Consider the following 15565-nt stretch of genomic DNA (forward strand, 5'->3'; position numbering starts at 1 on the left):
CAGAATCCGAGACCAGGGAGAAGAGTCGGTAGAAGAAGATTGGAAGAAATTTAAAGACTATCTACAGAAACATTGTAAAATTAAGGAATGCTAAAAGGATGTTGGAATGAAGTAATGTGGTTTTTGCAGTAATGTTACATAGGGTTAAGGAAGAATGGATTGTTAACAGGTTAGAATGTAAAGTTACAATATATTAAGATAAATAAATAAGATAAATACAAGAATGGAAAGGACTTGCTGAAATAATCAGTTGAACTAGAATACAAAAAAGGGAGGTGTGAGGAGGTCAAGGAAATAAGTAAATGAAAGACAAGTCATGGAAAGATGGATTTCTTTTTAGCTGTTTTTACTTTTTCTGTATTTTGTATTTTCTGTTTTTTTCTTTTTCTTTATTTTTGTAATTTTTTTGAAACTTTAATAAATATTATTAAAAAAAAAAGAAATAGGCAGGTTTCAAGTATGCATTGAAAACACGAGGGATAACATCACTGTTTGAAATCACACTTTTGCCACCCTGGTGCCATAGCCAAGACTCTTGTAATAACAGTGGGCAACAATTTTTTACTTTTTACTTTTTACTTTTTACTTTTACTTTTTGAATGTTGTCTAGATTTCTACAACGGATTTAGGGTATTTTTGCACTGTTGAATCAGGAAATGGCATCCGTTTCTCTCCATCAGGTCAGGTTTACTGTAAACTGAATGGTGGGCACTGATAAAGGTAAGTGCACGTAAATTGCATGTTGCTTCACCATTTTTCAAACTTCCGTTTCTTGGAACTCCTGGAATGCTCAGCGGCAGGGAGGTCTCTCTTCAGAGTCCAACAGTAGTCAGCCATCATGACTGCATCCCAGCGACCCTGATACCTGGTCCCCATCTCTTTCATGTCCTGATGGAATCTCTCCCCCTGCTCGTCACTCATTGAACCCAGGTTCTCAGGAAACCAGTCCATATGTGAAAATAGGTAGTGCATCTTGACGCTCATGTTGCAGCCCAGGTTTCTGAAAGCAGTCAGTATGTTGTTGACAAGTTCTGTGTAGTTTCTGGCCTTATTGTTGCCAAGAAAGTTCTTCACTACCAGAACAAATGCCTTCCACGCTTCCAGTTCCACTTCGTTCATTGACTTTCCGAACTCTGGATCTCTGATGAGCTGACGGATCTGAGGACCGTCAAAGATGCCAGCTTTCAACTTCTCCATGGTCAATCCTGGAAAAGCCTGGCACAAGTAAGTGAAGCAGTCACCATCCTTGTCCAGAGCCTTGGTGAACTGCTTGATTAAGCCGAGCTTGATGTGCAGCGGTGGGAAGAGTAGTCTGTCTCTGTCCACCAGAGGGTCGTTGATGATGTTCCTTTTTTTTGCAAGGCACCAATTCCTCCCGCACAGGCCAGTCCTTCTTCGTGTAATGCTGAGCACGGTCCCTACTATCCCACATGCACAGAAAACATGGGTACTTGGTGAAGCCAGACTGTTGCCCCAACAAAAAGTTCACCATCTTCAGGTCAACACAAGTAAACCACTTATGCTGATCATAACCAATTTTCTCCAGCACATACTTCACCGCTTCATAGTTCTCCTTCAGTGTACTTGAGTGAGCCAGGGGTATAAACGCAAACTGGTTGCCATTGTGTAGCAGAACACATTTCAGTGATCACTTGCTGCTGTCAATGAACAGTCTCCAATCTTTGGGTTCGTACTGTGGCACTCCAAGCTTGAGCAGAAGCTGCGCAATATCTGCACAGTACACCAAGTCCTTCTCTTCCGAGAAAAAACGGAGGTACTCTTGATGCCTGTTGCAGAAGAAGCTGACGCGAGCACTGTCAGAGAGGAGGTGTTTTTCCTTCAATCTGGATGCCAACAGTTCAGCAGAGTCCTTTGACAAGCTGAGGTCGCGAACTAGATCATTCAACTCCTTTTGGGAAAATGGACATGGAGCATCATCTTCAAGAACCACTTCTTCTTCTTCATGTCCTTCAACACTGGAGGCATCTTTGTCACTAATCTCAGGAAGTTCTCCGAAGATAGGCACTGAGATTTCATCACAATGAGCTACAGGACGACGTGCTGATTGAAGATCAGGATTAACTTAGTTTTGATCTCCCAACTTTATGCTTTGCCGCACCAATTTATGGAAGATTTCGAGGTTTTATGACTTCAAACTGATCCCTTTTCGACATAATCACCCAGAACTATCGGACCTGAATACTTCTTGTCATTAAAATAATCATTTCCAATCAAAACAATTATTTGACATGGCATTTTACCCCCACCAACTTCTTCTAAAATGCTCCACACAAGCGTACATGTGAACAAAAACGTAAAAAAAATGACATGGGCCATAGCTCAAAAACTTGACCTGATTGAGCAAAACCAATGTGATTTTTGGATTCAGCGCATCAGATTCGTCCTAAATCAACTGAAAAAACGCAGACAACAAATTTGTTGTTGACCAGTGTAATTAATCTGGAATAACTACCGCCCCAAAATTCTGCAATCGTGGTCAAGAATGTGTATTAAAATCCCCAGTTCACTTATATACTGGAAGAGTGGGGAGGGGAGAATACTTATTTTTACCAGTCTTCAAACAGCTGACCAATGCTATCTCTGAATCCTATCCACACTTACTTAGAAGTAAGCCCCACTGAAACATGCATAGGATCCTCCAAGGATGCTGTGCCTTCGAAGGCTAAGGTGTATTATGGGCTAGCTAATGGTTCTCTTAAAAGGCTGTGAATACATTGATCTGGCCTCTCTGGAGTTAAAAAATGTTCATGACAGAGGGTCTTGTTTACTATTTTGTTTTTCCGCCCTGGTTTTCTCTTGCCCCCTTCCTGACCAGCAAGTGCCCTGTGCTGTCTATCTCAGGAGCGACACAGGTATTCTGCCAGGAGAGCTTCCTTTCTGAGGCTGACCAGGGCAAGGGTCTGGGGCCTGCTGGTCGCAGAACTTCCCCTGTGCAAATAAACAGTGCATTTCCCCTCCTGCCAACTTCTCAAAACAGGGGTGCTTGGATAGCCAGAAGCCTGATTCTCTGCCATAAAAGCCTTGCTAGTCCTTCACTGTTGGTGTGCATGATAAACCTGGGCAGGCACTCTGTGCGTTCTCAGAGGCATGCATTCTCCTTTATTTAAATCCCACGCCTTTGATAGCAGCTAAAAAGAAGTCCCAGGGCTGGGGGATTAAGCTTTGCTCTCCTGTGGTCAGTAATCAGGGTGTGATGGTGGTGCCTGCCTCTGGGGGGGAAACTGAGTTTTCAGGGAAGTCGGCTGATTTCCCCCGCTTTCCTTCCAGGCTCTGAGGTTGGTGGATGGTATGTTTTGAGAGAGCGCTTTGCGCAAGCACGTCAGTTCCCTTTTTCCCACCTTCCTTGCCAAGCTTTTCCTTCTGGCACCTCTTAGAAATGGCACTGGAACAGCTCCCCCACCCCAGCCTTTCCCGAACAATATTGCCATCCTTCCTCCGACCTTACACGACGAAGACACGGCTCAGGCGCCTCGACATTTGGCGTGTGCGTCGCGCGCACTCACACATGCACAACCCGCGTGTGTTGCTTCTTCCCCCCCCCCCCCCGCGTTCCTCGAATTCCCACAGCTCCCTCTCCGGAGGGGCTGCGGCTGCATGCAGAATTGGGCTGGGCGCAGGCAAAGTGGGGCAAAGGCGAAGCGAGGGGCGCAGGGCCAGCCGCCACCCACCTGTCATGCTGGCGTTTGCCCTGGGCCCGGTGCCCTCGCCGCCACGCTGCCCCTGCCTGCCCTTTTCACGACCTCTGCCGCAGTGCCAGGGGCTCGCTCCCTGCCCTACCCGGGTGCTTGCCTCCTCTCGGGCTCTCCTCCTCTGCAATCGTATTTCTTAGCTCGCTTCTCCCTCCTCCCTCTTTGCAGCATCTCCCAGGCGCCGTCCAATCGCGAGCGACGGGCGGGCGCTGCATCCAGGCAGAGTACCAGGCTTGAGAGGCGAAAGAGATGGACGGACGAGGAATCTGTTCCCCTGGACGCTGATGATGCTGTCCAGCGACCTTGGACAGGGCAGGAGGGCGCTGGACCATCAGAAGTGACGTGGAAACAGACGGAGCCCCAGCCCCTTGGGTTCAGAAGCAGAGGGGCGCAAGAGAATTTTTTTTGGGGGGTGGGGAGTGTTCCTGCCATGGAGAAGATGTGGAAAATAAGGCTGCGCCAAAAAGAGAGAAACGGGTATGGCTGGCAGATGAAGGAGGTGCAAGCGTGGCTTCCAATACCTGCTCAGCTCTGGCCTTGGCGCACTCGCAATTTCTTAGCCCGACCTACCCAGCAAGGTTGTTGTGGGAATAAATTGGAATAGCCGTCGTCGTGGGCATCGCTCTTGAGAACCGTGGAGATACAAAAAAATAAAGTAAAACGCAGCCCTGAGAATGAGACCCAGAACCTGTTCAGAACGCTAGGGCTCAGCTCTTGTCATGTATTCTCATACAACACTGCATCTGAACATATAAAGAGTGCAAGCTGGAAATCCGAGACAGGGTTCAGCCTCAGAACCTGTTGCATGCCTGGGCTCAGCCCTGGAAAAAGCATAGCTTTACTCGCACAAAGAGTATATGGAGCATGTGCAGAGTTCCCTCGTGGAACCCTTGGCATGGATTAGTTTGTCCGTCGCAGTTCGCACGCACTTTAACCCTCTTTACTCACCATCGAAGTGGTCAATTTGTGGCAGAAGGCAGGCTGGCTGGCTAGCTGGACCCCACCCCGCGCCCCCGCCAGATCTTTCCGTGCGCGCTTATTATAGGCGATGTGAGTGGTTTAATTCCGAAATTAGTGGTTTCGGGTGCAGAACGGGAGGTGGCAGTTATTCCAGAGCAATTATTCCTGAGTAGTTAAAGCGCCCACCTGACCCAGCCGCCCACGGATGGAGGTGGATGATGGGCTGGGTTGCGAATTTCCCAGTTTGCATCGGGCGGGCAAGCGCGGGTGGAGGGCGGCCAGCTAAGCTGCGCGATGACCCATTTGGGCGCGGGGTGTGGCATCGCGGCAGGGCCGGGCGAGCGCGCGGGGGGCTTGCTCAGAAAAGAGGGCAGCAGGTCAGCCGAGCGGCCCCCCCTTGCGCTCCCCACCCTTCCCTGCCCCAATGCCCCCTTGGCGCCGCACCAGCCCTGCGCGACCCTCCCTGGGCATGGAAAGGCACCCGCCCCGCCCTGCGCCCATCCCTTGGAGTTCTTGCAGAGCATCCTCGGAGCGCCCAGCGGGCACCTCCCTTGCTCTGGGCGTGCGTGCGCGCATGCAAGCGATGAAGCCAGGTCTGCAGCATCTTGCAAAGCGGCGGGCATTTCCCCCCACCCTAGCCAGGCGATAGATGGATGGATGGATGGATGGAGCGCGCGCGGGGCTGGGGCGCCTCCGAAAAAGCCCCGGTGGTGGTCCAGCGGGGCGCGCGCGGGCGCTGCAGGGACTCACCATTGCAGAACTGCAGCAGCAAGGAGGTGTCGTACAGGATCCCACAGCTGGGCATCCTCTCGGCCATGCCCGCCCCCTGCGCCCCTACCGCCCCCCACCCACAAGGACCGACTCCCCACCCACCCCGTCCCCCCACCTCCCTCCCTCCTGCCTGCCCTCCTTCGCTCACACCTTGGCGCCTTCTGCCTCTCCACCCGCCTCTCCCTCCCGCCTGGTCCCCTGCATGCCTGCCTCCCGTTACCATAGCAACCCACCTCTTTCCTGCATCCTCTTGGCTAAGCACCCCAGTGGCTCCGCTAAGGGCCCCCTCGCTGGGCTGCCCTCTCTTCAAGTCCCCACTTTAAGCAAATCAAATTACACACACATTACACACCCGCGCGCGCACACACACACTCGACCCTACCTTCGGCTCAACATGGAGCCCCACCCACAACCCCCCCAGCCCCACCCACAGAGCTCGTCCTTGCTAAATCTCCCTCTCTCTCTCTCTCTCTCTCTGTCTGTCTGTCTGTCTGTCTTTTCCTCAGATCTTTTTTTTTTTAAAATATTTTTATTTTTCCATAAAACACAACAAACATAAACATACAAAAACAAAAACAAAACAAAAAACATGTATCATTTCATATCCTAATTTCATATCCTATCTTCCCCGACTTCCTCATGCTTCCCCTTTCTGTATTCCAAATTCTTATCGATTGTTCAGCAAATCTTCCCTTGTTTTAATTTAAATTTAGACTAATCTTCCTTATTTTCCTTGTCTTAACCATTGCTAATAGTAACCATTTACTTTCCAGTCCAACATCATTCTAACTTTCATTAACTTTATGATATTTCTTTAAATAGTCCTTGAATTTTTTCCATTCTTCTTGCGCTGCTTCTCTTCCCTGGTTTCGGATTCTGCTCGTCATTTCTGCCAAGCCCATATAGTCTATCACCTTCATCTGCCATTCTTCCAGTGTGGGTAGTTCTTGCGTCTTCCAGTACTTCGCAATGAGTATTCTAGCTGCTGTTGTAGCATACATAAAGAAAGTTATATCCGTCTTTAACACCCCTTGGCCGACAATACCCAAGAGAAAGGCCTCTGGTTTCTTGGTGAAAGTATATTTAAATACCTTTTTAAGTTCATTATAGATCATTTCCCAGAATGCCTTAATCTTCGGGCAGGTCCACCAAAGATGAAAAAATGTACCTTCAGTTTCTTTACATTTCCAACATTTATTGTCAGGCACATGGTAAATCTTTGCAAGCTTGACTGGGGTTATGTACCACCTATATATCATTTTCATAATGTTTTCTCTTAAGGCATTACATGCCGTAAATTTTATCCCGGTGGTCCACAACTTTTCCCAATCAGCAAACAAAATATTATGACCAATGTCCTGAGCCCATTTAATCATGACCGATTTGACCGTTTCATCTTGTGTATTCCATTTCAGCAGCAGATTGTACATTTTGGACAAGTTCTTAGTACTGGGTTCTAACAGTTCTGTCTCCAATTTTGATTTTTCCACCTGGAAGCCAATTTTACTGTCTAGTTTAAATGCTTCATTAATTTGGTGGTAGTGAAACCAATCTCTCACCTTCCCTTTTAATTTCTCAAAACTCTGCAATCTCATTTTGTCCCCTTCCTTTTCCAAAATTTCCCAGTATCTTGGCCACTTGGGCTCCATATTTAACTTTTTAACTGCCTTAGCTTCCATTGGCGACAGCCACCTTGGAGTTTTATTTTCCAGCAAGTCTTTATATCTGTCCCAGACATTTAGTAGTGCTTTTCTGACAATATGATTTTTAAAACTTTTATGTGCTTTAACCTTGTCATACCACAAATATGCATGCCACCCAAAAATGTTATTAAAACCTTCCAAATCCAAAATGTCTGTGTTTTCAAGAAGTAGCCATTCTTTCAGCCAGCAGAAAGCTGCCGCTTCATAATAAAGTTTAAAGTCTGGCAGGGCAAACCCCCCTCTTTCCTTTGAATCCGTTAGTATCTTAAATTTAATTCTGGGCTTTTTGCCCTGCCAGACAAATTTAGATATGTCTTTTTGCCACCTCTTGAAACAATCCATTTTATCAATTATTTGCAATGCTTGGAACAAAAACAACATTCTTGGCAATACATTCATCTTTATAGCTGCAATACGGCCTAACAAGGAAAGCTTCAAGTTGGACCAAATCTCCAAATCTTTTTTCACTTCTCTCCAAGTTTTTTCATAATTATCTTTAAACAAATTCACATTTTTAGCTGTCATATTTATACCCAAATATTTCACTTTTTTAACCACAGTCAACCCTGTCTCATTCTGGAACCTTTCCTTTTCTATCTGTGTCAAATTTTTCTCCAAAACCTTTGTCTTAGACTTATTCAATTTAAATCCTGCCATTTGACCAAACTCTTGAATTATTTCCAAAACTCTTTTCGTGCTAGCTTCTGGCTCTTGCAATGTAAGTACTAAGTCATCTGCAAATGCTCTCAGTTTATATTGTTTGGCTCCGACCTGAATCCCTTTAACCAACTGGTCCCTCCTAATCATATTAAGCAAAACCTCCAGGACCGATATAAAAAGTAATGGGGAGATAGGGCATCCCTGACGTGTCCCTTTTTCAATCTTGAACTCTTCTGTAACCACATTATTTACAATTAGTTTGGCTTTCTGTTCAGAGTATATTGCACCTATACCATTTTCAAACCCTTGGCCTACCCCCATCCCCCGGAGGTTCTTCAACATAAAACTCCAAGAAATGTTGTCAAAGGCTTTCTCGGCATCCACAAATATCAAAACAGCTTTAGTGTTTATGTTCACTTCCAGCTTTTCCAAAATGTCAATTATATTCCTTACATTGTTCGACAAGTGCCTTTTTGGGAGAAAACCCGCTTGGTCCCCGTGAATCTCCTCCATCAAAACTCTCTTCAGTCTTTTTGCCAAAATATCAGCAAAGATTTTGTAATCCACATTCAATAACGAGATGGGTCGGTAGTTTTTAAGTTGGGTCTTTTCAGTCTCTGTCTTTGGTATAAGTGTAATGTAGGCCTCTCTCCACGTATCGGGTGCCCTTTTCCCCTCCATAATCTCATTGCAGACTTCCTTCAAAGGTTGTATCAACCCTTCCTTCAAAACTTTGTAGTATTTGGAAGTCAGTCCATCCGGTCCAGGGGATTTGCCCAGCGTCATGCCTTGAATGGCATCTTCTATTTCTTGTGCTGATATCTCCTGGTTCAATATTATCTTACTTTCATGCGAAACCTTTTTCAGCCCATTTTCCTCGAGGAACTGTTGTATGTCCATTTCTTTTTGCGGCCCTTGTGTGTAAAGTTGTCTAAAGTAGTTCTGAAAACAATTCCTAATTTCCGCTGGGTTGCTTATGTTTTTTCCTTCCACTTCTATATTTGTTACCGTGTTGAGTTTTTGTCTCTTCTTTATTTGCCAAGCCAGTAACTTGCCACATTTATCAGCAGATTCAAAAGTCTTTTGTCTCATTTGTTTAATTCTCCACTCTAATTCTTGATTCATCAGTTCCATATATTGTGTTTGATGAAATTTGATTTCTCTTAGAATCTCTTGGGATTTTGGCTTCGATCTTAATTGTTTTTCCCCTTCTTTTATCTTTTCCAAAATTCTCTCCTTTTTCTCATTTTGCTTTCTCTTCTTTAAAGTATTTTGCTGAATCAAAAACCCTCTCATCACGGCTTTACTTGCGTCCCATACTATTCTTTTTTCTACTTCAGACCTTAAGTTGATTTCAAAATAGTCTTTCAAGGTTTTTTGGGCCTTCTTACAGATCTCCTCGTCTCTAAATAAGGTGTCATTCATTCTCCATCTGAAGGAACCAGTTGTTGTTTGCCTCATCACCATCTTTACAGCATTATGGTCGGAGAAAGTTTTTGGGCAGATTTCTACTTTTTTTATATTCGGAGCCATACTGCTAGTCACCCAGATTTGGTCAATCCTTGTCCATGTCATTTTGGCTTCAGAAAAGAAGGTTCCCTCTCTTTCTAATGGGTGTTTTGTTCTCCAAATATCAATCAAGTCCATATTGTCAGTCATTTCAAAAAAAGTCTTTGGTAGTCTTCCATCTTTTGTTATTACCTGTCTTTGTGCCTTGTCCATATTTGTTGAAACCACTCCATTCATATCTCCCATCAAAATTAAGTTGTAATCCATATGGTCCATCAAAATTTCATGCAACTTCTTAAAAAATTCAGCTTTCCCTTCGTTTGGTGCGTAGATTCCCACTATCAAATACTTCTCTCCTTGAAATTGAATTTCAATTGCCAAATATCTTCCTTGATCATCTTTAAAAATTTGTTTCGGTTGCAATTTTTCTTTTGCATAGATCACCACTCCTCTCTTTTTTACTCTGTCTGAAGATATAAATTCCTGTCCCAGTCTTTTGTTTATTAATAATTTTCTGTGTGCTCTTGTCACGTGGGTCTCTTGTAGGCAAATCAAGTCCAATTGGTCTTTCTTTAAGACATGAAATATATTTTTTCTCTTCCTGGGAATATTTAAGCCATTACAATTCCAGGTTAGAAGTTGCAGAGCCATGATGGGATTATTTACTCCTTCCTCCTACAGCTCCCTGTTTTTGTTCCTCGTCTGTCGGTGGTACCGTATTCGTGTCCAGTGATGGATGCCCTTGTCCTGGAAATGTCTCTTTCTGTAGGTCTTCTTCGTGTTCTCCCAAGAACTTGTCTTTATCACTTACAGTCTTTATTCTTCTCTTCTTTCCCTTATATTTAAAAGACAAGCCTTGGGGAAATTCCCACCTGAATGGTATGTAGTTCTTCTTCAGCAGTGTCACCAGGTCTTTATAATGTCCTCTTGCGTCCAAGATACTCTTAGGGATGTCTTTAAAGATCTCAATGAAAAAGTCTTCAATTCGAAGGGCTGTTTGGTAGTGCAGGTTCAATATTTTATCTCGCTCCTCCTTTGATCTTAAGGTAATAAGACAATCTCTGGGTCGATTTCTCTTCTGTCTTATTCCCAATCTAAATGCACTTTCTATCTTAAAATCTTCTTTCTTCAGCTCCTGCTTCCAAAAGTCAGAAAATTCTTTTGTCAAATCATCCACCAAGTTCTCTCCTTCCTTTTCCGGCACAAGTCTGATCCTCAGGTTCCTCTCCTTGCGTTGCATATCCTGCATAGAGAGTGCCAGTTCATATTCATCCAATTTCTTGTAAACTGGTGGAAATTTTTCCTCCGCGGCAGTTGCAATTTCCTTAGCTTCCTCGGCTATCTTTCGTGTTGTAGATGAATCTTCCAATAATTTCCCAATTGCTTCTGCATTTGAGTTCACTTTATTCCCTAGGTCAGTTATACTTTTAGTATTTAAGTCAATTTTCCCAGAGATTTCTTCAATTTTTTTATTTGTTTCAGCAACTTGTACTTTAGTTTCAGCAACTTGCAATTTAGTCTCCGCACCTTGCTTTTTTAGTTCCTCCAAAGAGTCATTTATCTTCTCCAATACCTTGGCAAATGATTCTTCTGTAGACATTGCTTTCGCTTTTGGCTTTACAGCCACTATAGTTCCAGAGGCTCCTGTTACAGAAGCCCTTCTTTGCATGTAAGTGTCAATTTTGTATTGTCTGCCAGATCTCAAGGTTGTTTCTTGTAACTCCCCTTTCTCTTTACCATCTGCCATAACAAAGTCTTTTAGCCAAGGTCATTCCCAGACTTTGAAACTCACAAACAAGGTTCTCAAATTTTAAACTCCACTTGTTGCTGAAACAATTTGTAGGTCCTCTAGGGGGCGTAGAGTCAGTTCTGTACTTCTCAAAGTAATCCCACACTCTTCAAAAAAGAAGGAATAAAAGTTTCCTAGTCCCTTTCAATTTTTCTTTCCTTTTTCATGGGGATCCCAGTCAATAGTGTCCTGTAGGTAACTTTGTAATACCACAGAAACAGTGTTTCAAATTGGAAGTAACCAAAGTCAATTTAAGATATTTTTTAGCTTCTTATAGCAACAGTCCTTAGCCGGTTCCTTTTCTCCGGCAGTCCGATCCCAGGTTAAAGAGCAGCGATACTTAATCCAATTCTTTTAAATTGGCAGGGAAACACTTTTAAAATCTTCTTCCCCCCCCTCCTGCCTTCGGGGGGGGGAGTTCTTTGCTTTGGTGGTGGATTTCTTAAATCCCGCAAGTTTCCTCTCAAGCAGTTACAGCTAGAGTGCCTTTCGCTTTGATCTTGCTACAGAACGGAAAGCAGACTTCCTTTTTAGTGCTTGTCCGTCTCGGTGCCCAATTTCTTTACTTTTAGTGTCCAATTATATTTTAGCGGTCAATCCTACTCACGGATAGTTGTTCTTTTAATCCAATTTCCCGGGAAGAAGTCAGCGCTCTCCGCTAATGGCGACGCGGCTTCGCTTCGCAGGCTGGGTGAAGACGACTCTCAGCACCGCTCCAAGACCCCTCCGCTCCTCCGGAGCCTTTAAAAAGGCTATTTCGCAGCGTCGGGGGGCGCAAAGGTGCCCGCCGAGTCTCCAGTTCACAGGCAACGCGCCTGTGATTTTTAAGGGTCCCCGCTTCGCCGTAGCTGACAGGACCCGAACCCACGAAGCAGATCTCTCCCGGAGCTCCGGTTGAGATCCGCCATTAAGCGCCGGCGCTAACCGGAAGTCCCTTTTCCTCAGATCTTCACCCCTTTTTTGCTTTTTTTGTAGGCGGGGATGGAGTTGGTGTTTGCTAGGAATGCTTGGTTTTCAAATAATATCCGGAAGATCGGGGGGGGGGGGGAAGGGGGTTGTATAGAACCCAGTTGTGCTCAGAGTAGACCCGTTGCAACTAATGAGCCTAGATTAGTCCGCCCCAATTAATTTCAACGGGTCTACTCCGAGTAGGACTGACGTTGGCTGCAACTCAAGATCTGTAAACGTTCCCACCTCAGTCTCATCCACTGCTACCTTATAGTCTTTCCTGTTTTCTGAATGCAGGCAATTCAAAACTAAATCATAGGACTACCCTCCCCCCAATATCATAGAGTCATAGAATTTCAGAGTTGGAAGGGACCACCAAGGGTCATCTAGTCCAACCCCTTGCAATGCAGGAATGTCAGCTAAAGCATCCATGACAGGTGGCTATCCAACCTCTGCTTTGAAACCTCCAAGGAAGGAGAGCCCACCACCTTCCATCCCACCGTCGGAACAGCTCTTACTGTCAGAAAGTTTTTTCCCTGATCTTTAATATAATCGGTCTTTGGCACTCACTGCTGCAGGATATGGCTGCATCTCTTGGTATCAGTGGCTTGCTGCTGCATCTGCTTGCAATAGTGAATTGGCAGGGACAAGGGAGCCGGCAAGACAGACTTAATGTGCCTCACAAGCTGCTTGTGCGGATAAAAGACAATAAACTTCTGTAGGCTACCTTGAGCATCTTGGAGGAAATACCAGGCCTATCAATAAAATTGGCACAGGTAGGCTGTCTCCAAACATGGCTGGAGGACACACTTGTGACTCCTACACTGCTTGGTTGCTGCTGCCTGTTTTTAACAAGATCTGTTGTGCCCTTTAAACAGCTCTAGTCCGCCAAAGCTTAGTAAAGGTAAAGGGACCCCTGACCATTAGGTCCAGTCATGGCCGACTCTGGGGTTGCGGCGCTCATCTCGCTTTATTGGCTGAGGGAGCCGGCGTACAGCTTCCGGGTCATGTGGCCAGCAGGACTAAGCTACTTCTGGCAAACCAGAGCAGCGCACGGAAACGCTGTTTACCTTCCCGCCGGAGCGGTACCTATTTATCTACTTGCACTTTGAGGTGCTTTTGAATTGCTAGGTTGGCAGGAGCAGGGACCGAGCAACTGGAGCTCACCCCATCACAGGGATTCGAACTGCCAACCTTCTGAACAGCAAGTCCTAGGCTCTGTGGTTTAACCCACAGCGCCACCCGCGTCCTTATGCCCCAGTAAATCTGTTAGTTTTCCAGGTGCCACAAGATTCTTTGTTGCTTCTAACCAAGAGGACTCTATTTCTAACTAGCTATTGCTGACGATGGACGGCCATGGGTTGGAGCTCTCCTTCTCCATGAATCAATCTAATCCCTTGAAAGCCACTTCAGCAAATTGCTAACCCAACCTTTCAGTGGCAATGAATTCCATAAGTTAATTATGCCTTGCTTACAGAAGTACTGTACTTCATTCAATCCTTCCCACTTTATATTCATGGGTCTTTTGTGACATCTAGTGGCACAGTAAGGGAATATAACTCCAGCCCACTCAGTTTAAACCAATTGGCTCCTTCTGTCCGCTTTACCCATAAAAGATAAATCTCTCTTTGCCTTCTCTCACTCTTTCTCATGTCTTTTAGAAGACATCTGAAGGCAGCCCTGTTTAGGGAAGCTTTTAATGTTTAACAGACCACTGTATTTTAATACTTTGTTGGAAGCCGCCCAGGGTGCCTGGAAAAACCCAGCCACATGGGCTGGGTATAAATAAATAATAATAATAATAATATTTTCCTTCTAACAATAGACCTTTTACACAAAACGCAAAGTGTTTCCTTCCTTTCCTCCCTCATGCCCTGCTCTCCCACTTCCACCGAATATGACCTTGTCCTCTTTTCTCCTAACCTCCAGGTCTTCTTAATTCCATCCCTGTTAAAGAGGAGCATGTGAGCTCTGCATGAGTTGACTCCAAGGCATGGAGATAAAAGTGGGGGTTGGAGAGAGAGAGAAAAGAGGGAAGATGCAACATGGAGCAGGAGCAATCAAGGCCAACTAAGGCATCAGCAAGGTATTGTTCAGTTGTTTAGTCGTGTCCGACTCTTCATGACCCCCTGGACCAGAGCACGCCAGGCACTCCTGTCTTCCACTGCCTCCTGCAGTTTAGTCAAACTCATGCTGGTAGCTTCGAGAACACTGTCCCACCATCTTGTCCTCTGTCGTCCCCTTCTCCTTGGGCCCTCCATCTTTCCCAACATCAGGGTCTTTTCCAGGGAGTCTTCTCTTCTCATGAGGTGGCCAAAGCACTGGAGCCTCAGCTTCAGGATCTGTCCTTCCAGTGAGCACTCAGGGCTGATTTCCTTCAGAATGGAGAGGTTGGATCTTCTTGCAGTCCATGGGACTCTCAGGATCTCCTCCAGCACCAGAATTCAAAAGCATCCATTCTTCGGCGATCAGCCTTCTTTATGGTCCAGCTCTCACTTCCATACATCACCACTTGGAAAACCATAGCTTTAACTATACGTACCTTTGTTGGCAAGGTGATGTCTTTTTTAAAAAAGCAGAGACATTAGCAAGCTATTGTTTATTTTTTTAGTACCTACCCTTTACCTGAATGCCCCAGGGCAGGTTCCAGCATTAAAACATAATATTTAAAAAATTGAAACAACTTGCAACCATAAAATAAGTGGGTCCTTAAAACATGTGCCTCAAGTGTCAGAGACGTGACTTCAACTATATCCTGACAGTGGCAGACTTTGAGCTCTCAAGTTTCTGAATTGGTCGCATTGCCCTAAAACCACCTCTGCGCCAAAAGCTGTCTAATAAAGGTGCCAGGCACACGTCTGTGGGGAGGGAGGTCTACAGCTTAGAAGCCACCACAGAGAAGGCCTCATAGGCCACCACCCCACTAAGCCTCTGAAGGAGAAGCTATGGAGAGGGAGTTTGGCCAAAACATCTGGAGGGCCCCAGGGGAAGGCTGCCCTCCATTTCTTGATGTGAAGGCCAGCACGAGGGCAGATATGCAAGGAGGGAGCCCAGGGATGATTGTGTCATGCTTCTCTCTGCGCATGTGTTAAGAGGCCGAGGGGATGAATATTCAACAGCCATGAATGATTAAAGACAATTTCCCTCCATCTTAAAAACTCTGCTCTTGGCTGGCGCAACAGAGGCTTAGTCAATGCTTTCTTCAGTCAGCAAACTATAATCTTCATTCTTCTGTCAAATGCCTTAAGTCAAAAGACTGAAGCTGGGTGAGGAGCCAGACTGCCCCAGACAGTTGTCACCTGTCCTGTAGACATATTGCTCGCAGTGTCTGCTGGCAGGTGACCTCATCCCAGCCACCATGCTTTATTGACATATACTGTGCTGTTAGGATTTTTTTTAATCTGCAAGGGCTGAGATTGCTTTCCAGCTGAAACCAGTGGCCTGCATGTTTGCTTCCATGTCCTCACGATACCTGCTCAACCTGTACATTTGTTAACAAAAAGCTTATTACAGAG

General features: G+C 45.4%; 1 protein-coding gene across 4 annotated transcripts in view; it reads right to left on the reverse strand.

The window, feature by feature from the left end:
* The window catches only part of EML2 (EMAP like 2), a 57351-nt gene extending 51541 nt beyond the window's left edge, over positions 1 to 5810 (reverse strand). For 2 of the 4 annotated variants that reach the window (XM_083627012.1, XM_083627009.1), the window contains exon 1: positions 5421 to 5524. In XM_083627012.1, coding sequence (XP_083483138.1) covers positions 5421 to 5487 — 67 coding nt within the window. In that variant the 5' untranslated portion in view covers positions 5488 to 5524. Of the gene's footprint in view, positions 1 to 3689; positions 3815 to 5420; positions 5525 to 5674 lie in introns of those variants that run through there. The other 2 variants (XM_083627010.1, XM_083627011.1) reach the window with 2 other exon arrangements.
* Between the last annotated feature and the right edge of the window lie 9755 nt (positions 5811 to 15565).

Source organism: Podarcis filfolensis, assembly GCF_964270895.1.
Source record: "Podarcis filfolensis genome assembly, chromosome: 8".
NCBI lineage: Eukaryota > Metazoa > Chordata > Lepidosauria > Squamata > Lacertidae > Podarcis > Podarcis filfolensis.